Source organism: Ostrea edulis, chromosome 5 (assembly GCF_947568905.1).
Source record: "Ostrea edulis chromosome 5, xbOstEdul1.1, whole genome shotgun sequence".
Classification (NCBI taxonomy): domain Eukaryota; kingdom Metazoa; phylum Mollusca; class Bivalvia; order Ostreida; family Ostreidae; genus Ostrea; species Ostrea edulis.
This window is the reverse complement of record NC_079168.1, coordinates 8,167,023-8,193,352: the sequence shown is the minus strand read 5'-3', so window position 1 is coordinate 8,193,352 and position 26,330 is coordinate 8,167,023. Positions and strand designations below refer to the sequence as shown.

The following is a 26,330-nucleotide window of genomic DNA, read 5'->3' as shown; positions in this document are numbered from 1 at the left end:
GAGGTTTCCTTGCCTATCATTACTATATGCTCAGTTTGTCTATTATTTGCCTCGTAGTAGAGAAGATTTTTGAAGGAATTGTCACTATATGACTAATATGACCACGCCCTAACACAGGAACCCCTGTCATGAAATTTACAATTTCAGGGCCGTAAGTAGGGTTCTAAATCAGGGGAGGCAGGGGATTGGGGGCCGCCGATTGACTTTACGACTGAAAATGACACTTTTTAAATCCCAATTTATCATGTTTGTGTTTCATTTGTACTATGTAAAGAATCGTAATATGGTGTCAAAGACAAAGGTGCTTGTCTTCATTTTAAACATATATCCTATAATATAACATTTATATTAAATTAAGGATTAGCCATTTGATAGCAAGCAGAACAAATGTCTCTTGTCAAAGCTTCACTAAAAATATTAACACATCTTGATTTGTTTGATAATTTTTATTAATTAGTCAGTGTCTGTGAATGCAAGTTCGATCTTTCTAGTTCCACTGAGATCCCATCTTTTTAACACAGCTTCTGGACTCACTTTCCCTGCATTGTCATTACGGTGAACATGCAACATGGCTAAACCACACAGTCGATTCTCAGTCATCGTTGCCCTGCACCATGTTTTTAAACGCCGCAAAGCTGAGAACGATCTCTCGCACGCACAAGAACCGACCGGTAATGTCAGAAGTAGTTTTAATATTACATGAATATTTGGATACAATTCCACATCGGCATACTTAATCGAGTCTGTAAGTGTCTTTACAGACTGCAAGTTTGCGCGGACACATGTTGCTGCCCATCTGTCAATTTCTTGTTGTAGATCATTTGGATGTGGTAAGTCATTCATGTACTCTGTTTTCATTGCATTTACTATTTCCGGATTGATCTTATTCAAAAGGGCTGGAACTAGGTAATTGCCATAGAAAATGGCTTTCAGTTCTTCTGGAAATCGGGAATTCAAATGTGAAATGATGTGGTCAATAAAAGGAAGAAAGTAGTTAACACGATAATGATCTTCTATACTCTCAACTGGTGCATTTGCTCTGTGTCTTTGCCGTTGTGCGATTCGTGGCTTTGTTGGCACAACATTATTTTCATCACCGATCGATTCGCTTCTCTCATACAGATCATGAAACTTTCTATCTGAATCAGACCTTATTCCTTGAAAAATCAACAAAAGATCACGCGCCTCTTGATGAGCCTTCACCAGGTCACAACTCTCAGACTGGAGAAGTATTGACAATGGTCTAATGTAGCCAAGCGTGTACTGTAGCATAACTACAACAACGATAAAATCAAATTTCAGTAATACAGCATGATATGATGAAGCATCGGCTGCTGCCTGACCTTTAGATTTTGACTGTACAGTTTCAAGAACATTCAGAAGGGACTTATAATGAGCCAAAAGCCAAGAAAGAGTGTCGACCCTTGACGTCCACCTCGTTTCAGACAGTTTAGGCATCATGGTTTGTCTCATTGCAGCTTCAAAAAGGGCGTCTTCATTTTCATACAGTAGGTCGAAGTCTAGGTCTTTGTTTGCTTCTTGTACCTCTTTCATCAAGATGGCCTTCCTTTTACTGACACCACAAATAAACCATGTTATTTTACCAAGTATTGTAAGCGCATTTCTTGCTTCCACCACTTTATTACATGTATTGACTATTACCAGATTAAGACGATGTGAATTACAGTGAACAAAATACTTTGCTTCCGGGTGTGCTTCCTGAATTCTTTTCTGGACTCCTGATATTGCACCGGACATTGTAGCACAACCGTCATAGCCTTGTCCTCTCAGCTTTGTCAGGTCGAAACTCCAATTCTGTCCAAGATTATGCAAAATTACGTCACTAATAGTCTGTGCGTCAGTTTGGTCAACTTCTAAAAATCCAAGGAAATCTTCGTTGACTTTGTAACCGTCCTCCTCCATATTAACATATCTTACGCAAATAGACAGCTGTGCTTTCTCTGAAACATCTGTTGTCTCGTCAGCCATAACACTGAAAAATTCGGACTCTGTACAACGATCTCTTATTGCTTCACGAATTTCCAGTTCACATAAATTAATAAATTCATTTTGAACTTTTGGCGACAAATATTTGTATTGTGCTGTCGATAAATGCAAACTCAGAACATCATCGAACTTGGCTTTCCAGTCAATAAAATATTGAAAATTGCCGTCTTCTTTACCGTCCTCCTTTATCCAGTTGCCCCGAAAAGCAATGTTTCTATGTCCAAGTCTTATTATAACGTCTATTATGGATATCAAGCATGCTCTGTTTCTCTTGATCTTTTCCTGGTGTGCTTTACTAATACTTTCTGTAACTTGTTCCTTCTCACCTTTAATTGTCATCAAAAACATCTCACATTTTTCTTGGGATAATTTATGTCTTTCTGATTTTGAATGTTTGTCTAATGCGCCTCGTTTATCTCCCATGGCGTTTTTCCAATCCCTGAATCCAATCTTTACAAATTCAGGATTTGTTTCTGATACTGTTACTGGAAATGCAATACAGTAGGCACAAAATGCACTTTCGTTTGAAAGTGAATACCGTAACCATGGTCTTTTTTCTTCCCAGCTATTGTTGTACCGCCTGCCTTGTTCGTTGACTGGATATCTAAATTTACTGTCTGGTACCCATTTATGTTCCAATAATTGTTGCCGTTCGTATTCTGTGAGATTTCTATCGATGAATTTTATTGGATCCTCATGATGAGTGAAATTCATTTGTGGATTATCTGATGGTGACGGACTTTTCGTGGTTGATGGAACATTCTCTGAGCTAGATCTCGAGGGCTCCTGCATATCTATATCGGAAGTTGGTTCTTGTGACGGAACATCAGTTGAACTAGATGGATCATGGGGCTCCTGTGGATCTTCCTCGGGTGTGCGTTTACTGAAATACGCCCCCAGTTTTGACTGTTTAAACGACATGGCTACCGGCGTCAGATAACCTGCATCAAAATATGTGCAATTCGTGATAACGGTTAGAGTGTCAATATCATCAGTTCGCAAAGTGCTCTTTCAAACAATTAAATCATAAATCAATACTATATATACATGTAGTGAGAAATTTCTGAAATTCTCCCAGGATAAAACCATAGGTAAAACCAAAAAAAATACCGATATTGCAGTAAATAAATAAATATTAAACACTACAGAAGCATAAAACATGAAGGATAAGGGGTAAATGTACATGAGACAAAGTCCCTGACCCAATAAAATACATGGTAAAATCGCAATGGAACAACGTTTTTATTGTTGTTCTTCATATTTAAGTCGCAATGATCCCATCAACAATAAGCACCGGTTTGAGCAGAAGTCATTACTAGATGTCAATCAACACAACATCCGTTCCTTTTTTATACAAATGTTCAATACACATGAAATAACGACAAACAGACCAGAAAACAATTGGCGTCGTCGACAGATTATTAACTTTTTTTTGTGTATCAATACCAGAATAAAAAACAATATTGGTCATTTCACTATTATCATATCGGGTCCCGAGGATTTGCTACTAATATCAGACCGATTTTCAAGAGTATATAATGTGGCATTTACCCGTAAATTTCATCTGGACATTCGACAATTTTTTTTTCCGAATACGACCTAACCATTAGACATACAAACAATGATTTTTTTTCATAAAGCGATAGCTTAATTAATAACAGCAGAACTTTCATGATTCAATGGGGGATTGCGAATTAGCACAGAAAGACGGACAGCGCAGTCAACGTGACTGAATACCTCTGAACTTCGTTCGTTGGTGTATTTGATTGTTTGACTGGTTGAATGGGATTTAAGTCACTTTCAGCAGTATTTCAGCCATACCATTTAGTCGGTAGAGGAAGCCAGATTACCCGGAGGGTACCACTCCAATTTTACTTTACATGCCACCGACCTTTGGCAGGTAACTGGTCAATTTTATCAGAGCGTAGTTTAATGCATCACTATGTACTGAAAGAGTCCGATATGACGAACCCCTCGAAAATAAATTATGATTATAGTTTTGACACTTACCGTTGAATTTAGCCACGGTCTCAGGACTGTGAACTGTCACGATTTCGCGGGAAATAAATAATTCAAGAACTAATGCCGGTTTACTGACGAAAAAAATCCGACAAAAAGATCGATGTCAATATTGATGTAGACAGTGTCACATCAAGTTGAAGTAAACACCTGTCATTATAAGTTTAACTATTCCTACTCAATTTTCCCTCTTCATTTCCTCTTTTTCTCTGACTTTTATTTTCTTTTTTGCCAAAAAATCAGACGAGGCAGTTGCCTCGTCTGCCTCATCGGCAGTTACGGCCCTGAATTTTGGTAGAGACATTCTGGCTCATCATTGCTATATATTCAGTTAGTCTGCTATATGCCCAGGAGTAGAGAAGATTTTGAAAGAATTGCAAAAATTTTACAGTTTATACCCCAACATTAAGGCCCATTAGGATGGTGGGTCATGAAATTTACATTTTCTGGTTCCCTCCTCCTACAGATGTTACATATCAAATTAGGTAAAGATTGGTGTAGTAGTTTTTGAGAAGTTGTTAACACTGGACGGACGATGGACAAGGGACGACGACTGACGCAGACCAATAGCAATAGGTCACCTGAGTGATCCAGGTCACCTAAAAATGTGTATTATAAATGGTATTTATAAGATGTTATACTTAGTTCATATAAGACTTTAAACTGTATCGGAGAACAGTTACGTAATTTATGTTACAAAACGGCTCCTCAAGTATCAAGGTATTAGCATTTTACAAGGAGACGAAATAGGGAGGAAATTAGTGAATCTCTTATATTCAGCTTTAGATGAATATTCATAGGATTTCCAGTTGCATTCTAGAAATGAGTTTGAAACATTCAAGAATAGTCGCTTTTTCATTTTATTTGTAAAAGAATATTAACAAAATTAAATAAAATCTACAAATCAGAGAGAAACACACATGAATGTCTGAGCAGGACAGGAGTTTTAACATTGTTATATGAAACTTTAAAAAAAAAAACGAGAGGCCCATAAGCAACATTGCTCACCTGAGAAGCAGATTCTAACAATAAACAAGCTTGAGCAAAACTATCATTATAGTAGTACTTTGATTCAGAAAAAAAATTCAAAGGTAACAACACAAAATGTATTATCTGATTATCATATCCCCCTGTAGAGGCCCTATAACCCTTCATTTAAACAGATTTAATCTAAGAATGCTTTATACCAAGTTTGGTTGAAATTGGCCTAGTGGTTTTGGAGAAGAAGATTTTGAAAAGTCGTTAATGCATTTTTACTATTTTGCTGTTATTGTGGCCCTTCATTTAAATAACCTTGAATCCCCATTATCCCAGGTAACTTTGTGCCAAGTTTGGTTGAAATTGGTCCAGTTGTTCTGGAGAAGACGTCGAAAATGTGGAAAGGTTACAGACAGACGACGGACAAGAGGTGATCAGAAAAGCTCAATTGAACGAGCTAAAAACGTTTTAGGAATGCATACTAAAAATCAAAACTTTTCCAGATTATTCTTCGTATAGGAATGCAATATGATGACATTGTCCATTTGTCAGATTCAAAATAAATTCATCTATGGAGAAATTATGTAAACGAATATGTATAAATCAAAGTACTGACAGTACAGCTGGGACTGAGTTGCACCGCCTGGTATAATGTAAAACTTATACGGTACCAATTTTGATGCACCAGATGCATAATTACGATTATATCGATAACATATTCACATATATTAATCCACCAATGACCCGAGAACAGTTGGGGGAACAGTTTCCTCTCTAAAACATCTAATTCAATTGAAAAATCCTACTTCCCCCTAAAGAGGTGTAAAGAATCATGTCTAGCGAGAGAGCGAGTTCATTCCTTAGTAGCGGGAATTTGGAACCAGGGGTAGCCAACCAATATAATTGTACAAAAGTTTACTCCACTATCTGTATGAAAAGTTTTTGTGTTTATCAATTGGAGAGAGTCAATTTTGATTCCTCGAACGATATATACTTATCTGTTTAATTTAACAAATTCTGAGTTGCCTAAATAGGTGCTGTTTTAAAAGCACGAACTATTCTGATTTTAGATTCTAAATACGTATATTATTGTTTTACATAACATTCGACTGTATGAAACGATGTTTGTTGAATTAATATATATTTCCAAAAATCCCAATCAAGGGAATTTGGAAATTAACTATCCATTTAAGATATAAAAGAAATGAATAGCCAAAAAAAAGGATTAATTTCAGAATGGAAAGAATATGTATGGGAATGGTCCGCCATAAACGTAACCGGAATGAGAAGAAGGGGGAAAATCTACTATAAAGTAGGTTTTCCGTGGGGGTCATCTAGCTTTAAAAGGGGGAAAATCCTACTATATAGCCACATCTCCGTGGGGGGGGGGGGGGGGATCAACTATATAGCCATTTCTCCGGGGGGAAAGATGGCTAGGAGGAAAGGCTGCTATACAACACCGGCACGAGCGGGATTCGAACCCGTGCCGACCAGAGGTGAGAGGCCGTGTGATATTGAGCGCAAAGCTCTAACCACTCGGCCACGGAGGCCCCTAATACAAATATGGGAAGCTGACAATAGAGAAGATGAATTCATCCCATTTGCCATAGACTTGAGTTGCTAGTTCCCGTTAGCATCTATGTTAAAGAAAATATCCAAATATGAAGCATACGTTGATACCTTTGTGTTGTCTTTTATTTTGAACTCACTAGGATCTATCAAATCGTCATATAAACAAAAATGGGTTTTATCAATTCATAAAATATCGTTGATATAACGAGTTGAAGGCTGCCGCAAGATAATATTTCTTCTCATGCAGAAGCTATTGAATAAATTCTGCATCATAAGAATACATACATTGGTAATCTAATAATGGAGTACAATTTGTGCCAATGGGAATTCCAAAGATTACATAGATATTATCAATAAGCTAGATATTTTCGATGACTGTGTGAAAATAACGAACCGTGATCAATCTCATAAATCCTATAACAAATATAAAATTTCGAGAAAGGCAAACGCGGACCCCTGGATATATCAGAGGTGGAATCAGGTTCCTAAGATGAGTAAACATCCCCTGTTAACCTCTCACATGAGCGGAGCCCTATATCTGGATCAGGTAAACGGAGTATCAACTTTAGAGCAGTTATGCGTAGAACGATAGTAGTGTTTATCAAAGTAATATCTTGGATGTCTTAGCACAGCAGACGAATATTTTCCGTGTTCATTTTGTATTAAAGAAACATCTGTCTATGATGTCAATAATCCTCTCCTTAATGAAAGGTGGAGATGGAAAAAAAAACAGTGATCAATTTCATAACTCCTATAAGCAATACAAAATAGATAGTTGGGCAAACACGGACCACTGTACACAAGAGATGGAACCAGGAGGAGCAAGCATCCCTGTCCTGTAAAGTGCTGGAAACTTTTGATGCCGTGCATTTGGAGAAAAGTTATGATTTCAAATTTATTAAGCATTCTTTGGAAGTTTAGAGAACCCGCATTTGATGTACACCACCTCTTACATATATCGTAGCACTATTCATCTGATGTTTCTCCTTCGCAGCAGTTAATATTTTTTGAGGAGCAAAGATAGGGACTCTGTAGAACTTTTTCTGTCTCCTACAATGCATCTCTGTTGATAAGGGCATTGTGTAGTTTTGGAAAGCAGTATAAATAAATACGGTAATTCACGTTTATTTGTTTCGCTGACCAGGACATTAAATGTGTTTAAAACTCACACATGATTTTTGAGAAATTTCGTCTTTGGAGAGGGAAGTTGGAGTATAAGTAGGGTCATCAAACGTGGTTAATTTGAAATACAGTTGTAATATTGAACAATGTTGTCAACTGGAACCAATACATGTTCATCTTGTAACCTCTCTGATTCTTTCATCACTTCGGGTTTACTAAACAAAAAACGACTGATAGTACGCATGTTTGTTTTAATGCATCTACACTGTAATATTATTGATAGATACGATTTGTTGAAATATTTTGGGATATTTCACTCAATTTTTTCCGTATTTCATTTTACCTCAATAAATTTTTCAATATGATATATTTAGGCACAATGAGAGCATGTTACATGTGCTATCATTGACAAAGTAAAATCTTTTGATACGGGGAATTTAAAATCCATGAATACTTTTTTAAAAAAAATCATATATCGGGTATTACTTGCAATTTCTATCAGCTACGGGTAAGCTTTTCTAACCGCACTGTAGATGAATGTATAGTCAGACCAATCTCTAGAAATGAATAGTGAATAATGATATAGATACACAATACATACTACAACCGGATATCTATTGAATTATTTGTACATGTTGTACAAAACTACAAACGTACACCTATGTAATTTCTCACTTAAGTTTATCTTACGTCTTACATGTAATAAATTTTCAAACCTCCAAAACCCTGCCTATGGATGTTCCTGAAAAATGTTAACTGAGATGCATTCCGTGTGTTTGAATGAAAGACGACGATAACGAGCAGTGACCAATCTCCTAACTCTTATAACTGATTTACAGAATAAGACATCGTAAGTCTAGTCCTAAATCAGCAGTCTGTTGGAATCCCCATCGACACGAATTGTCCTCCTTTGTTAGCTGACCTGTTTTTATATTTCTATCAAGCAGAACTTATTTTTAAAAAAAACTTCTACGTGAAAACAAAATATCTTGCTGTCGCCTTCGATTCGATAAATAGATATATTGACGCTGTATTATCGATTAACATTAATAATTTTCATTCATACATGTATGTCGATTCGATATATCGCGGTGAACTCGAAATAAAAGACACCACAGAGTCGTCCGCTTCTGATTCATACTTAGATATTTTATTGAAAGTAGATATTAACGGCAAATTAAAATGTCAACTTTATGACAAACGGGATGATTTCAACTTCTTCATCGTCAACTTCCCATATTTATGTAGCAATATTCCATTATCACATGCATATGGTGTTTACATCCCTCAACTGCAAGAATTTGTTTTGCGTATGGTCAGTTTTTAAATCGAAGCAGGCTACTGACAAACAAGTTGCTGGTGCAGGGGTTCCAACAGTCTCGTTTAAAATCAGCATTTTGCAAATTGTATGGTCGTTATAACGATCTAGTTAACCAATACAACCTATCATCGAGTGCCGTTCTTGGCATCTGATTTTGACTACGGATAACTCCGTTTACCTGATCAAGATATAGGGCTCACGGCGGGTGTGACCCGTCAACAGGCTATGCTTACTCCTCCTAGGCACCTCATCCCACCTCTGGTGTGTCCAGGGGTTTATTTTTGCCCATTTCTCTATTTTGTATTGCTTATAGGAGTTATGAGATTAATGACTGTTCGTTATCTTCGCCTTTCATGTAGAAAGGTTTTAAAACAAACGAAGACAATTATTTGTTTAACATTATTTATTCAGACAAACAGATGACAATGTATACCATTAAATAACGTTCCAAAGGAATTGATTTAGTAAACCTGAAATAATCAAAAAGAAAAACAATGTTACGTATATTTAACATTCTTTCAGTTATTAATACTTGCATTTAAAATAAAAGAGATGTTTATCATATTTTGAACCAATTTTCATCATTTTATTTCAGTAGACAGTGTATCTGATGAATAACTCACCTTGCGAGTTCTTCCGCCGAAGATAGGTCGAGATCCTCCTAAGATGATGCCATTGTTGAATCCACGAAATCCACCTGCGGCGGAAGCAGCGGCGGCAGCGTTTCTATTACCAGCAGCAGCGGCGGCGGCGGCGGCAGCATTCTGTCCAGCGGCGGCGGCGGCAGCAGCGGCACCATTTCCAGCAGCAGCGGCGCTAGCGGCAGCAGACCCTCCTCCGAGACCAAACCGTGGGAAGCCTAAGTAGGGGTTAATGCGGGAGTATTGTGAGAAGTATTGTGGGTAGTAGTTTGGGTAGTAGATTGGGTAGTTCCCAGGGAAGTAGGAGCTGTATGGAGAAATGCCGAAGTTTCCACCAGCGGCAGAAGCTGCAGCAGCAGCTCCGTTTCCATTAGCAGCAGCGGCGGCAGCAGCAGCATTTCCTGCGGCGGCGGCAGCAGCAGCAGCATTTCCTGCGGCGGCGGCAGCAGCAGCTGATCCACCTCCAACACCAAGGATCCCAGTGTTCAAACCTCCAGAGCCGATAATTCCAGTGTTCAAACCTCCAGCGCTCAATCCTCCCACGTTACCAGAAGGACCATAAGGAACATAAGGACCATAGGGACCATAGGGACTATAGGGGACGTTTCCGTAGCCTTTAGGGTAGTAGTCATCATTGCCGTATCCGTATTGTTTAGGGTAGTAGTCACCGAGGACAGAGGCAACGATACAGGCGAGGGAGATGATTCTCAGCATTTTCTGTAAATCATAACCAATTACATTAATTTTTAAATCTATATTTATCTATGAATTCAAGAACATTCAGGCAATATGAGCCTTGAAGATAAAGGAAAAACCCTACAAAACAAAGAAAAAGCTATTAATGAACAATAATCTCGAAAATAGTATATGGGGAATGAAAATCATCATTTCGATCTCTGAAGGATATTAAGCTGAAACTCTCTTATTGTAGCTGTAGATATGACGAATCATTTAAGAAATGCATTTCAATTTTGAATGAATACCAGCGTAAAACAGTGCATTTCATACCTTCATGCATTTTCAAAAATAATTTTGTTTTAAATATCTACATAACACTTTCCTTTCTGTTGGAATCTCTAGTCGTTAAAATAGATGTGCTATATTTATCAAGATCCATACGTGCGTTGTCACAACTGAAACTCTTTCATAAGTAAAATGCTATTATTATGGGGTGGTTTTTTTTATAAAGATAACTAAGGCAAAAACATTGGAAATATAAAATGATTTTGTTCAAAGTAGATTTCAATGTTGATTATACTCTTACCGTGGTGGGTCTGGACTACACTGTGCAACTGCCGTGTCGTACAGATAATGCAAAGGAGCTCGCTATTTATACACAGCAAATATTACGTCACGGGGGCAGAGGTATACGTGTGGTTTCAGTTTTTACCGTTATTAATAGCGACTTAATTATCGAGGAAATAAATTTTTTTTGATTGACAAAATGGCAGGTTTGGATTTAGAAATACTTCTTTAACTGCATGTCAATAATATGCAAATTATGTGGTAGGTTTTTGGAATATGAATCTGTTTCAAGTCCCTGTAATAACATTGGCATGAAACAAGGACTTTGAAACCGCCAGTTTCTTCACTTTCATTTTCCACCAATTACCATCATCATTGTATTTTATATGTAGTGCTTAATGTTGTTTAAAACTTTGGATGTCAATCGTTCTTGTTGGTTGCAAAATTTATAAATATTATGCCAGCATTACAAAACGCAAGACAAGGTATCATTACCAATTCCTTCGTTATTCTTGTAAAGTCTGCTTTTTCCTAACCGTGAAATGAATACGTTTACTCTAACCTAACTACCCTGTAGAAAATACAAATTGATGATTTTCGTTCAAACGAAGGACATCCACATTTTCATTGCCCTATTGTAATTAATATACCATATATCAGGGTTTTTTCCGCGTGAATTAAATTTCCGCTTTGTTCGCGACGATTTCCGAATCGTGGAATATAAATCCGCGTAAATTTATTTCAAAGTTTTGATTTTGTAATATGGTGAAAGTTCTGTGTTCAGTGTGCTTTGTTTCCCCCTATATCCGATGAGCGCCAGGGAACAGGTATGTAAGCCTCGGTGTTTATTTAATAAAGGACAAGCTAATTAAATGGGCCAGGTTCTTAGCTTCAATCAATGTATAATTATACCGGAGCTACTCCTTGGACGAATTTGGCTCCGGTTTTTGGCACTCTGGTTTTACTTTATCTCTTACAAGTTTATTGTTATTTCGAATTTCCAAAATTTCGGCTTGAGCATCACTGAAGAGATATTTGTCGAAATGCGCCTATGGTGCATCAAAATTGGTACTGTATATTAAGTTTTACATACATGTAACGGTACATGGTTAATGGCCGTTTTAAACTGAAAATTATCGATAAATATTTTGTATGAGTACCATTATAGCTAACGAACAGTGACTTATGTTACTATACCGCCAAATTGTACATATTTACAATATACTAGAGTGTAAACAAAAGTGCAACATTGTTTTTGAAAACTGGTTCGCAGCACAGGAGTGTGATCAGCTGAGTGCTTCTTCCGAAATTGACGAGGTGAAGTTCGATTTATCTCACCCGGATGAAGCCACTTGGAGCAAAATGGCTGACAAAGCTCTATGATTACGTGCGAACAAAACCCGAGATCGTCAGAGATGGATTCACACAAGCAGGAATATCATCCTTATTGAAATTTGATTATAATTGCGAGAGTAACTCAGAAATCCTGTAAATCGTTTCATTGACTGAATTTTTGCATAAAACATTACGAGTTATACGTACAAATGCTGGATTTCCCCCCAATTTCTTCTTTAAGTTTAAATAATCGTGAATTATATTTTCGCTATGACTTTGAACTAGTGAAAATTTGATTCGTGTAAATTTAATATTCTACTGTTTTAGGTTCCGATTTGCGGAAAAAACATGACGCGGAAAAAAATCCAGATATATGGTATAATGTCCGAATATGAATATGTAAGCTAGTTTATTTTAAAATTTCTGTTCATTTACAACCTCTCCACGTGTATCTACATGTAGCTTCTTTGTCATGAGATAAAACGAGTGCATTATATATATATATATATCTTGTAATTGCTATATGAAATTCACACCTTATGTGAACCCAATGTCGATCAGGTAAACGGAGTAATCTGTAGCCAAAATCATTGTGCCACGAACGGCCTAACAATCGGAATGAAACACGTCAGACAGCATTTGATCCAGTGATAGGTTGTATTGATGTTAATGAAACAGAACGTTTATGAAGTCCATGGTCTGAACACTTGCCCATGCATCCTTGTTTTTTTCCCCCTGAATTTATCTATTCCTGTATTAGACCTTAGAAACACAAATACAATGCAAAAGAAAGAAAAGAAACGATAACAGTAACATTTTCTGGCTTAAATGATCTGCTATATTGTAGTTCACTGCATTTCTTTGGTAACTTTTTTTATTGTTAATCCTTCAAACTGCACTGTATTTATATGTTTTCTTATCTTCTGTTTCTTTATTTTAAAAGGCTACACTGACACATTGCATAGAATTCTGTAAGGCCGTAAAATATCAACTTCTGATTCCTTTGTTCGTATTCATCACATGTGTGCATTTAAAACATCATTATTCCATTGTATGCCAACCTAACAAAACTTGTTACAAAGGTTAAAATTCGCGAATTCCATGTGACTGTCAACAAAGTTTACATATTTACAATTTTTGTAAATAGTTCCTTCAAAGTTACAGTGTAGGTCTATAGAATAAGATTTGTACGATCAAGCAAAAAACATATACTCTTACTCTTAGTTCCCATAATACAGATCCTCTTAGTTTTCAGGCTTTATCATAAAATTCCCATAATACAGATCCTCTTAGTTATCAGACTTTATCATAAAATTTCCATAATACAGATTCTCTTAGTTATCAGGCTTTATCATAAAATTCCCATAATACAGATACTCTTAGTTATCAGGCTTTATTATAAAATTCCTATCCCAGATATTAAGTTTCTCCGCTCTCAGTAGTATATGTATGTGCATGAATTTCACACGATTAATATTTTACTTCAGAAAATGAATTGTGAAGCAAAAGATTACATTCCTATCATTATAATATTATTGTGCAATTCTTTAGTATGTCTCAGCAAATTTTAAAGCCGTAGGTTGAAATTAATTTCCTGGTAATCAATTGGACAAATAATATATCTCCATGATAAATGTTGCGGTTTTCAATATGAAGAGGATATAATGAAAACTGAAGAAAGCAGTGAGCAGTCTCATAACTCTTATAAGCTATGTTATGATACATTTGTGCTTCTTTTTTATCTCTATGGAAAAACTTCCATAATTAACTTTATCCAATGAAATAATTAAGTGCCTCACGGCGTCTTGTACGCATAAAACTGATCTCCGTATTGTGCAGTATTCATTACATTGTTACACGTGGAAACAATTTCGATATTCCAACATCACTTTCGTGTAAAAATATTAATGACGATACGTTTTATTATAGTCTCAGAAGAATATGGAAGAATTCAGAAAAAAGTTTGAGATAGAAATAACAATTAAAGATTTTTGTAATGAAAGAGAGAAAGAAAGAGAGAAAAGCAGAGAACTATCCCTCTTTCGTTTCTTTGTCTTCTTTTCACATGTAATGTATTCAAAATGGAATTTCCAACAGAACATGTTTCCCGAAAAGAACAATGGTTCATATAGCAACAAAACATTCAAATTCCCGGTAAGGTTTTGAATCCAAAATTCACTTTCATCATTTAGCTATCATTGCTAATCATCATCAATTTCGTTTTCCTTTCAATGTCTTAGGAAACTACACAATTAAATTTAAAATATTTCAGACAGATACACTTGAAGGAAAGAAGCTACAAGCGATCAATACACCTAATGACCACGAGAAGGTGAAGATAATAAACAGTGATCAATTTCATAATTCCCATAAAGAATTTAAAATTAAGATTACGGCAAAACAAGCTCCTCGCTCCAAAAGTGGGAGTAGGTGCCTAGGAAGTATAAGCGTCCGTTAATGAATTTCTACTGTAAATAGTGGAGAAAATGAATCATGTTCGTAAAGGAGCAATTCAGTAAAAGTTTTACTATTCAACACACTGTTCATTTTTTACGACATTCTACCAGGAATGGCGTTAAATATGTCAGAAGAGTTCTTCTATACACAAACCTATGTTTCGAATGTCAATGATGCACCTTCATATATTTCGTATTAGATTTCATAATTTCAAGCGCACAATTAGGTCCATGATATTTCATACCTCACCAGCGTAACTTACGGTGTGAATAAACCCTGGGGAAGAGAAAGTAAAACAGCAGTTAATCTATTGCCCTTCAGCATGACATTTATATATATCGACGACATTTTATCTATTGACAATAATTTTCATTCGTATGTAGATTCGATATATTCCAGGGAACTGGAAATAAAAGACACCGCAAAGTCTTCCACATCTGTTTCGTACTTAAATATTTTATTGAAAATAGATATTATCGGCAAACTAACAACTCAACTGTATCACTAATGGGATGCATTCAGCTTCCAATATTTATGTAGCAATATTCCATTACCCCTTGCACTTGGTATTTATATATCTCTTCTGCTTCGATACACAGGAACTTCTTCTGTGTATGATCAATTTTTAAATGACAAATACGTTGAGTTATAGTGATTTCATGTCAGCTTTTCGCACATTTGATGGTCGATATAACGATCTAGTTTGCCAATACAACTTTTCATTGGGTTACATGCTTTCTGACGTGTTTCATACAGATTGTTAGGTCGTTTTTAACACACTGATTCTGATTACAAATTACTCCATTTACCTGATCGATATAAAGGTATCATGGCGAGTGTGACTTTTCAACTGGGAATACTTGCTCCTATGCACCTGATCCATTTCAGGTATACCCAACACTCTTTTCTCTATTTTGAATACATATAGTGATTGCTCTTTCACAAACCGTTAGTATGTAAAAGTGAGAATCAAGGAGCTGTCGGATATGGCTTGAAAAACGAAGAACCCCTGTCGCAACAGGCGTTCGTATGATGGAGAACCCCCACTGCTATGGTCCTGAATTTTAAGTATAGGTCTACATTTCTGCTAGACTTTTTTACATTCATCTACAAGAACTGTGAATTTGCCATTTTTGCGGTCTCATACAAATCGAAGCATCAATCATAAATAAACATAACATCAAATTATTAAAAAATCAACCGATTAACTTGTTTTGAGATTGCAAAGAAGTCTACATATATATCTTTAAATAGAAAGGAAGAAACATAAAATCAAAATGTTTCAAAATCAATCAATTAACATTTACATGTATATCATTGATTTTTCGGAACTTCCTATGAATCATATATTCACATCTTATTTTCTTTTGAAAATATGCTGTATAACGAAGAAAGATTAAGCTCATAAACCCCACAACAAATGTAAAATTAAGAACAGGGCAAGTATGGGCACGTGAAAACAATAAAGGTGGGAGCAGATGTCTATGATAACTACATACTCCATGTTTTGAAATAGCTTATACATGTAATAAAGAGAAACTAGTTTCCATTCTCAATTCATAATGGAGCATACCGCAACTTTCACATTATGTCTTGTTACCCAAAACAATATCTTATACAAAAAGAAAGCAAAGGATAACAAACTACTGATTCATACTTGTAGAACTGGTCATGCCATGACACATAGAATCTCACTTGACCAGACAAAGGTAAAGCGTATGAAATTTTTAAACCTTATTGTTCTTTTTTTTTAAAATCAGCATTGGTTTATAGTTTGGAATTGAACATGCATTTATTAAGAAAACAGTGCTGCACTCATTGTCAACGGTTGCAATTTTACGCTAAAACCTTGTTTTAATCTCAAAATTATTTCCTTGACAATTAAATGACACAAACATCACCACAATGATGACCCTTGGTGATGACGAAACGATTCCTGCAGTATATATATGTGGTCACAGTCTCCGTACTGCACGTCATTCAGCAGAGTGAAGTCCAGCCAAACCAAGGTAAGACTAAATTCATTCAACACTACACGGTGTATGTATACTTATATTGAGATTCACCTACATTGTCATGGGAGCAAAGGCAAACAAGCCTGATGAAAAATTGGTACAATTATGATATTTTTTATCTTGTACTTGACAACAAATGTATTTAATTCAAACAAAATGACCTATCTAATTATTCAAACTTGAAGAATTTACTTTTCATACAATCGACGACACTTAGGAATAAACAAAACTTGCTAACTAAGTTTGACCTACAATCCGAGGGTAATTCACAACACATTTACAATGTTCTGAAGTTCTGTTTTGAAATATACTTCTGGCGTTAAGGTCAATTTCCTGCGATACTGAAACCAAAGATATGGTCTCTTTAGGATTTTGACATCAGCAAATCAATTCGAAATAAAATGAAAATTGTGAAATTACTTTATTTAAATGATTTAAATAGATACATGCCAGGGTTTTTTCATTCATGTAGATTACATAAGAGTTCCAAACTCTGCAAGTTAATATTCAAAGATTAAACCCCGTAATGGAAACTAATGATTTTAATATTTCATTTCCAATGTAATTGCCTTTCTTGTCTTTACAAATTGCAATTGTAGTCATTTTTCACAAAGGCGTTGCAATTTTAAACAATGCTCATATCAATCTCGATATACAGTGTATATAGTGTGCCTATTTCAATGCCTGAAACATTAGAAATAAAAAGTATATAAATCGGGTACATTGATATATTAAGTTTATTTTGTATCCTTATATTATAGGAGTTATGAAAGTGATCAGTGCTTGTTATCTTCACATTTCATGAAACAAAATTTGACGTGTTCTCGGAATGAAATTTATCAAAAATTACAACAACGTTTATTGGTAATCTTAATTTCACATTAAGTAAACTTTATTTCATATACATTTTAGGACCAGGAATGGTTCTTATGACAACTTATCCTTTCTATTCAATGTCATTGGTTGTATCTACAGAAAATGCTGAGGATCATCTCCCTCGTCTGTATCGTTGCCTCCGTCCTCGGTGACTATTATCCTGACTACTACCCTAAAAATTACGGATACAGCCCCTATGGTCCCTATGGTAATATGAGGGGACTCAACACTGGGTTTATTGGAGGGCTCGGTACTGGAAGTTTCAACACAGGGTTCCTTGGTATTGGAGGTGGATCAGCTGCAGCTAGCGCTGCTGCCGCGGGAAATGCTGCTGCAGCCGCCGCCGCCGCCGCCGGACAAAATTCCGCCGCTGCTGCTGCTGCCGCCGCCGCTAATGGAAACGCTGCCGCTGCCGCTTCTGCTTCTGCTGCCGGTGGAAGCTTAGGCGTTTATCCATTCAACTACGTCAAACCTTGGAGCTACTACTCACCATACCACTTCAACTTCCCAAGGTTCCCTTACTACAACCCCTACTTCAGCTACTCACGGTTTGGTCTCGGAGGTGGGTCTGCTGCCGCTGGTGCCGCTGCTGCAGGAAATGGTGCCGCTGCTGCTGCTGCTGCCGCTGCTGGACAGAATGCAGCCGCTGCTGCTGCCGCCGCCGCTGCTAATGGAAATGCGGCCGCTTCCGCTGCTGCCGCCGCAGGGGGATTCGGGGGATTCAACCACGGCATCATTTTTGGAGGATCTCGACAAATCTTCGGTAGAAGATCTAGAAAGGTAAGCTATGTGTAATGAAATAAAATATAAACTGCGTGATTAATTGATGAATTTCGTCTTTCTTTGTTTAATTTAAACGTTTTATATTTCATGAAATAACATTGGTACCTTCTCTCATACGTAATTTTTAGACGCACATTTAGCATCATCATTTGTCTTTACAATTTCAGGTCTATTAACCGGATTTAATCAACTGACTGTTCTGCTGTGGATTGGATTATTGACCCATTTTCTAAATAAAAGCTCAATATAAAGCATATCATTTCTATGTCTCACAGAGTTTATTTATGTTTCTCACAGGTATTTTCGTATCTCAGCAAATTATCAAAACTCTATTGAATACATTGACGGAGACGACATAGCTAAAAAGACTACATAACTGCGACATTATATTTAAAAAAAGAAAATAGAGTTTTGAATATCGAATTAGAGCATTGAGCAATATTTTGCAAATTAAAGGTTTAATGTGATTATTCAAATATCTTATGATGTTGAATCAAAAAATGAAAATGTTTACTGCGGTGAATTAAAGGTTTCACGACGGTGCATCAACATTTTAACTATTGTAAATTCAACAGTTAAGAATGATAGATAGATTTATTCAAATTTCATCATGGTGAGTTAAAGGTTTACCACTGTGAACCAAAATATCAAATCTTTACTACGTTGACATAAAGGTTTTATTGTGAAGCAAAACCTTTACTAGTATGGTCAGTCAAAGGGTTAATTGATGCTTTCTTAGATATTACAATTAAATATTTTACTTGGATTGAATAAGATCCGTACTATAAGGAATGAAAATATCAAAGATTTTCCTGCAGTAAAGCAAATGCTCTTGCGGGCGTTGGCACGATATTAAAACAACCTAGCTGTTACAGCTATTGACATGATTTTCGTTATTTCGTCAAACGCTGGTGAGGACTACACTTGGGTGAAAAATTCTTGAATGGGATGTAAAACAACAAACAAAAGCAGAAAAAAATTAAATTTTCCGTTCCCTTTAAATTCGTAGGTCTTCTATATTCAGACAATGGGATTTTCCACTAATCAGTATTGTGTACTGCATCGTTGTTTTACATTATTGTTTTGATTTTATGATAAATGCTATTTCAATATAAAACTTCATTTTTTTAACTATCATTATTAATTCGTTCTGAATTACAATGAGGAAAGCATGTCGGTAAATCATCATAACAAGCTCCTTCTAGAACTAATTGGTATTTAAAAGCAGATGTTTTGTAGTGAGCGTAGCGAGTGTGGTCCTTATGGTCGTCCACGTAGAGAGTTATTACGGCAACACAAGGTGTAAAATAAATTTAGCTAGAATAAGTAGTGAAAGACTGAAAAGATAAAGTACCATCATAAAAAAAAACCATTATTCATCCTAACTTTGGGTACCTCTAACTTCAATACCTTTGATGTTTTGAATATTTTCTGATAGTCTGAACTTGGCGTACTTGGTAAAAATCATCGGTGACTGAAATAAAGTGTTAAAAGAAAAAATGAGTATAGTTTTAAGTAGCTTTCATCAACCTTTGGGACACTTCCTTTTTTCTGCCTCCGAAAAATGTATAGCATATTCCAATGCGATAGATCCACGTGGAATCACAGTCGTCCATTGTGTTAATGAGTATATGATGAGAACGAACAATAATCAATCGCATGGCTCTATCAAGGAATACAAAATTAAGAGTTGGACTAACAAAATCCCTGAATATTACAGTTGAAAGGTGAAGATAAGGAACAGTTTTCAATCTCATAACTCCTATACACAATACAAGATAGAGTTCGGTAGAACCCTGGATATACCAGAGGTGGAATCAGGTTTCTAGGAGGAGCAAGCATCCCCTGTCGACCGGTCCCACTCGCCATGAGTCCTATATCTTGATCAGGAAAACGGAGTTATCCGTAGTCAAAATCAGTGTGCTAAGAAGGTCTCAACAATCGGTATGAAACGAGTCAGAGAGCATTTGACCCAATGATAGGCTGTATTGGTAAACTAGATCGTTATAACGACCACACATTTCCAAAATCCTGACTTTAAACGAGACTGTTGAAACCTCTGCACCATCAACTTGTTTGTCAGTAGCCTGTCTCGATTTAAAATCTGATAATACGCAACACAAGCCCTCGCGTATTGAATCAATTGAGAGATATAAACACCATATACAGGTGATAATGGAATATTGCTACACAAATATGGGAAGTTGACGACGGGGAAGCTGAAATCATCCCGTTTATCATAAAGTTGAATCGTTTGTTTGTCGTTAATATCTATTATCAATAAAATATCTAAGTATGAAACAGAAGTGGACGACTCTATGGTGTCTTTTATTTTGAGTTCACAGGGATATATCGAATCAAATATGAATGAAAATTATTAGTGTTAATAGATAACACGTTGTCGAGATATCTTTTTAAATAAACTTGGCATTCATTCCACTTTTGGTAATTGTACTTATACTCCAACTAGCATTTCGAAAGATGAAGTTCTTCAACACCATGCTTCAGATTTAGGCATATTTAATATTACAGTCAATGGGTCCAATGAACATGAGTTACCGTACCCATACTGGATTCCTACCCTTCATTAAAAACCCTTACAAACAAAGATACATTGCTGGTTTCAGTAAGTTATCTACCATTCCCCTATCTTTGTTCTTCACGAAATTACTAACTACTGTGAATGAGAAACTTCAAACGTACTGTGCGACTACATATGCCAGAAGTGATGTAAATCAAATGTGGATTCTAAAAATTTCTAATTAAATTTTAGTAAACTTGAAATTGCAAAGCTTTTTTCAAATAAACAACATAAAAATGTTTAACTTTTCAACACTTTAAACGAGCATTCCTCCCGATAAATTAAAGACTAGACTTTTTGACATCATAGACATTGCTTCTTTAACAAACATGGAAAACGGAAATATTCATATCTAGTAATCAGTCATCCAAAAGCTTATTTTCTTAAACACCATTCTAATTCCACGTACAAGTACTCTGAAATTCAAATAAAAAAAATATGCTGGAGTTCTTCATTGACAATGTCTTCGTAGCCTTTGGTGATCAAGTCTTCCAACAGTCTGTTGGAACTCCCATGAGCATGTGTTGTTCTCCTTTGTTAGCTGACCTGTTTATATCTTATTTAATCAAAAACTCCAACGTGAGAAGAAAAAATATCTTGCTGTGGCCTTCAATTCGACATTTAGATATATCGACGATGTTTTATCTATTAACAATAATAATTTCATTCATATGTCGATTCGATATATCCCAGTGAACTCAAAATAAAAGACACTACAGAGTCCTCCACTTCTGCTTCATACTTAGATATCTCATTGAAAATAGATATTAACGGCAAACTCGAGATGATTTCAACTTCTCCATCGTCAACTTCCCATATTTATGTAGCAATATTCCATCATCCCCTGCTTATGGTGTTTATATCTCTCAATTGATTCGATACGCAATAACTTGTTTTCCGCGCATGGTCAGTTTTTAAATCGAAGCAGGCTACTGACAAACAAGTTGATGGTGCAGGAGTTTCAACAGTCTCGTTTAAAGTCAGCATTTCGCAAATTCTGTGGTCGTTATAACGATCTAATTTGCCAAACTATTATTGGGTCCCAAGCTGTCTGATGTGTTTCATACCAATTCTTAGGCCGTTCTTGGCACACTGACTTTGACTACGGATAGCTCCTTTTACCTGATTAAGATATAGGGCTTACGGTAGGTGTGACCGGTCGAGAGGGGAAGCTTAATCCTCCTTGGCAACTGATCCCACCTCTGGTGTATCCAGGGGTTCGTGTTTGCTCAGTTCTATATATTGTATTGCTTATAGGAATCATGAGATTAATCACTGTTCGTTATCTTTACCTTTCAACAAAATGTCTCTTTGAAGGCCACAAAAGGAGATTTTTCTTCTCAAGTAGAAGTTTTTGAATAAATTCTGCTTTGTAAGAATATAAAACAGCTCAGTTTACAAAAGAGCACGATTGGTACCCATGTGAATCAGGTGCATAGGAGGGGTAAGCTTCCTCTGTTGACCAGTCACAGCCGCCTTGATCCCTACACATATCTATTTTGTATTGCTTATGGGAGTTATGAGATTCATCACTGTTCGTTATCTTCACCTTGCATTCATCATGTAAACAGAGTACATGTAATCCACAGTCAAATAAATAAAATATTTAAATAATCACGGTAAGCCTTTGATTTGCAAAATATGCTCAATGCTTTGCTCCGATATTTAAATATCCCTATTTCTCTCTTACTTTTATTTTGTACAATTTCCTAGTTATGTTCTCTGTGTAGCGATGTCGTTTCTTTCAATACATTCAATGTAAAACGTATTCGGTACCAATTTTGATGCACCAGATGCGCATGTCGACAAATAATGTCTCTTCAGTGATGCTCAACCGAAATGTTTGAAATCCGAAATAACAATGAAGTTTTAGAGCTATTATAGGAGAAAACAGTGTGCCAAAAAAGTGTAGTCAAATTCGTCAAAGGATAAGAGCTATGCGTGAGGGAGATAATCCTTAATTTTGAATTGAATTTTTAAATTTTATAACAGCAATTAAATAATTACATCCGTATTTTCAAGCTAGTAACGAAGTACTTACAGGTTGTTGTTTTTTTTATTTACTGACATACGAAAAGACCTGTGAGAAACATATATGAACTCTGTGAGACATAAATATGAGATGCTTTATATTGAGCTTTTATTTAGAAAATGGGTCAATAATCCAATCCACAGCAGAACAGTCAGTTGAACAAATCCGGTTAATAGACCTGAAATTGTAAAAACAAATGATGATGCTAAATGTGCGTCTAAAAATTGCGGATGAGAGATGTCACCAATGGTATTTCATGAAATATAAAACGTTTAAATTAGACAAAGAAAGACGAAAATCACCAATCAATCACGCAGTTTATATTTTATTTCATTACACATAGCTTACCTTTCTAGATCTTCTACCGAAGATTTGTCGAGATCCTCCAAAAAGGATGCCGTGGTTGAATCCCCCGAATCCTCCTGCGGCGGCAGCAGCGGAAGCGGCAGCATTTCCATTAGCAGCGGCGGCGGCAGCAGCAGCGGCTGCATTCTGTCCAGCAGCGGCAGCAGCAGCAGCGGCTGCATTCTGTCCAGCAGCGGCAGCAGCAGCAGCGGCGGCACCATTTCCTGCAGCAGCGGCACCAGCGGCAGCAGACCCACCTCCAAGACCAAACCGTGGGTAGCTGAAGTAGGGGTTGTAGTAAGGGAACCTTGGGAAGTTGAAGTGGTATGGTGAGTAGTAGCTCCAAGGATTGATGTAGTTGAATGGATAAACGCCTAAGCTTCCACCGGCAGCAGAAGCGGCAGCGGCAGCGTTTCCATTAGCGGCGGCGGCAGCAGCAGCAGCAGCGGAATTCTGTCCGGCGGCAGCGGCGGCGGCTGCAGCAGCATTCCCTGCGGCAGCAGCGCTAGCTGCAGCTGATCCACCTCCAATACCAAGGAACCCTGTGTTGAAACTTCCAGTACCGACCCCTCCAATAAACCCAGTGTTGAATCCCCTTACGTTACCATAGGGACCATAGGGGCTGTATCCGTAATGTTTAGGGTAGTGGTCATCAGTGCCGTATCCGTAATGTTTAGGGTAGTAGTCAGAATAATAGTCACCGAGGACGGAGGCAACGATACAGGCGAGGGAGATGATTCTCAGCATATTCTGTAATTATAACCAATGACATTGAATAAAAAGGATAAGGTGTCATAAAATTCCTTCCTGTCCTGGATTTCTTGAAAGAAACTTAAGTCGAAACTTACACTTAAGTCTGAGATTTTTTTCGACTGTTCAAATCAAGGATAATTCAAATCCATGTATGAATTTCAGACTTATTCGAGAATTCCAAGTCTGGTCCTAAAACGTATACCAAACAAGGTTTACCTAATGTGAAATTAAGATTTCCCACATACGTCGTTGATTTTTGATAAATAAATTTCATTTATGAGAACACTTGAATTTTTCAATGTCATATATACTTATATTAATGTACCCGATCTATTTACTTTCATTTCTAATTTTCAGGGCATTGAAATATCTACACAATTTTTATTTATATTCTGATAGGTATGGCTTACAACTACAACGCCTTGAAAATGATCATAATTGTCATTTGTAAAAACATCAAAGGCAATTACATTGGAAATGTAAACATTAGAATTATTAGTTTTCAATACGGAGTTTAATATTAGAATATGAACTTACAGAGTTGCTCACTTTTATTTAATATTCCTGAATGGAAACGAAACGGTTTGTATCTAATCAAAACATTTGAATAAAAATATTTTCACACATTTCCTTTTATTTCAAAATAAATTGCTGATGCCAACGATGCTACAAACACCACATTATCGGTTTAGATATTGCAGAAAATTGACCTTAACGCCACACTCAAAACAGAACTTGTGCACAGTGTAGATATGTAGTTTGTGAATCACCCTCGGATTGTAGGACAAACTTAATTAGCGATTCTCATTTTTCGAATTATCGTGGATTGTATGAAAAGTGAATTCTTCAAGTTTGAATAATTAGACAAGTCATTTTGTTTGGATTAAATACATTTGTTATCAAGTACAAGATAAAAAAAAAAGATCATAATCGTACAGATTTTCCATCAGCTTTGTTTGCTTTTACTCCGATGACCAATGTAGATGAATTTCAATATAAGTATACATATACTGTGTAGTGTTGAATGAATTTAGTCTTACCTTGGTTTGGCTGGACTTCACTCTGCTGAATGACGTGCAGTACGGAGACTGTGACCACTATATATACTGCAGGAATCGCTTTGTCATCACCAAGGGTCATCATTGTGCTTGTCTTTGTGTGGTTTAATTGTCAAGGAAATAATTTTGAGATTGACAGTAACAATTCTGGATTTAAAAAAATATTCAAAATAAAATTGCAACCGTTAACAATTAGTGCAGCATTTTTTCTTAAAAAGTGCATGTTCATTATCAAACCATAAACCAATGCTGATTTACAGAAAGAACAATAAGGTTGAAAACTGCATTCGCTTTTCATTTCTTTGGTCAGACGAGTCTGTATATTGGCATGACCAGTTCTATGACAATGAATCAGTATTTTATTTTCTTCGGTGTTTTTTTTTTGTTCCTTTTTTGATTGTTTTCTTTTCTTTCTTTCTGTATCAAAATGATTTTGAGGAACAAAATTCATAGTAAGTTCAGGCAAAGAAATAAATATTGATTTTGAAACATTTTGATATCATGTCTCTTCAGTTCTATATAAATTAATTTATCATATCTTCTAGAACACGTGTTTTATTATGAGTTAAATTAAAGCCACTACCATTGGTTACTATTTTCATCATGCAACCGTAAAACAGGTATTCAAGCAAAGCACAATCTTCCTCATTCGAAGGCTTTTCTTTGCCGCATTCACACACACACACACACACACACACACACACACACACACAGTTTGCACAAAGTTACGATATTGTTTTAGTTATGAACGCAGCATGTGCTTCTACTAATATGTATTTTTTATTATTACAGATGAAGTTGAAATGAAAACTGTAATATATTTGTACGTTTAATAAATGCGAGCATATCAGCACTTCTTTCTCTTAACATGTGTGTTGTTATATTGTAAATAATTTATGTTCGTTTGAGTGGAACGAATTAGAACATAAACATAATTTGTGTGCAATCTCGGAAGCAGGTAATAGATTCATTTTGGAATAATTGGATGTTATATCTATTTATTTAAGATTTCTGCTTCGATTTATATGCATCCTCAACAACGTTTAATTCACATATCTGGTAGATGGATGTAGAGGGTTCTAAAATATGTTTTGCTTGTTTTACTTCTCGTCGAGAATTATTTACTCATATTGAAACGTCTCCAGCTTTAAGTTAAGTACCACAAATTTAGACATATGTTTAGCGCTCAG

General features: G+C 36.2%; 4 protein-coding genes across 5 annotated transcripts; 1 reads left to right on the top strand and 3 right to left on the bottom strand.

The window, feature by feature from the left end:
• Positions 1 to 453: 453 nt before the first annotated feature.
• LOC125645511 (zinc finger MYM-type protein 1-like) lies at positions 454 to 2,928 on the bottom strand. Its single transcript, XM_048871060.1, has one exon. The coding sequence runs from the start codon at positions 2,926 to 2,928 to the stop codon at positions 454 to 456; it is 2,475 nt and encodes an 824-aa protein (XP_048727017.1).
• A 6,479-nt stretch (positions 2,929 to 9,407) lies between these two features.
• On the bottom strand, positions 9,408 to 11,031 carry LOC125650012 (circumsporozoite protein-like). 2 transcript variants are annotated; one of them, XM_048877951.2, is made up of 3 exons: positions 10,925 to 11,031; positions 9,643 to 10,377; positions 9,408 to 9,489 (listed from the first exon to the last, which is right to left on the bottom strand). In XM_048877951.2, exons 2-3 carry the CDS (start codon positions 10,372 to 10,374, stop codon positions 9,481 to 9,483), a joined length of 741 nt encoding a protein of 246 aa, XP_048733908.2. In that variant the 5' UTR covers positions 10,375 to 10,377; positions 10,925 to 11,031; the 3' UTR covers positions 9,408 to 9,480. The 2 variants fall into 2 exon arrangements, with proteins under 2 accessions (XP_048733908.2, XP_056023135.1); XM_056167160.1 differs by having other exon boundaries at positions 9,408 to 10,377; positions 10,925 to 11,011.
• Positions 11,032 to 16,611: 5,580 nt separating this feature from the next.
• Positions 16,612 to 18,632, top strand: LOC125650010 (glycine-rich protein 1-like). The gene is made up of 3 exons (XM_048877949.2): positions 16,612 to 16,706; positions 17,688 to 18,368; positions 18,539 to 18,632. Exons 1-3 carry the CDS (start codon positions 16,647 to 16,649, stop codon positions 18,545 to 18,547), a joined length of 750 nt encoding a protein of 249 aa, XP_048733906.2. The 5' UTR covers positions 16,612 to 16,646; the 3' UTR covers positions 18,548 to 18,632.
• Positions 18,633 to 23,075: 4,443 nt separating this feature from the next.
• Positions 23,076 to 25,205, bottom strand: LOC125650014 (circumsporozoite protein-like). Its single transcript, XM_048877953.2, has 3 exons — positions 25,123 to 25,205; positions 23,333 to 24,079; positions 23,076 to 23,162 (listed from the first exon to the last, which is right to left on the bottom strand). Exons 2-3 carry the CDS (start codon positions 24,074 to 24,076, stop codon positions 23,154 to 23,156), a joined length of 753 nt encoding a protein of 250 aa, XP_048733910.2. The 5' UTR covers positions 24,077 to 24,079; positions 25,123 to 25,205; the 3' UTR covers positions 23,076 to 23,153.
• Positions 25,206 to 26,330: the final 1,125 nt, after the last annotated feature.

Excerpts from the sequence above, each read along its gene's own strand:
- LOC125645511 (XM_048871060.1), bottom strand. The coding sequence starts at position 2,928 with ATGTCGTTTAAACAGTCAAAACTGGGGGCGTATTTCAGTAAACGCACA.
- LOC125650012 (XM_056167160.1), bottom strand. The coding sequence starts at position 10,374 with ATGCTGAGAATCATCTCCCTCGCCTGTATCGTTGCCTCTGTCCTCGGT.
- LOC125650010 (XM_048877949.2), top strand. The coding sequence starts at position 16,647 with ATGTGGTCACAGTCTCCGTACTGCACGTCATTCAGCAGAGTGAAGTCC. Across the intron at positions 16,707-17,687 it reads TGAAGTCCAGCCAAACCAAG|AAAATGCTGAGGATCATCTC; the intron begins GTAAGACTAAAT and ends TTGTATCTACAG.
- LOC125650014 (XM_048877953.2), bottom strand. The coding sequence starts at position 24,076 with ATGCTGAGAATCATCTCCCTCGCCTGTATCGTTGCCTCCGTCCTCGGT.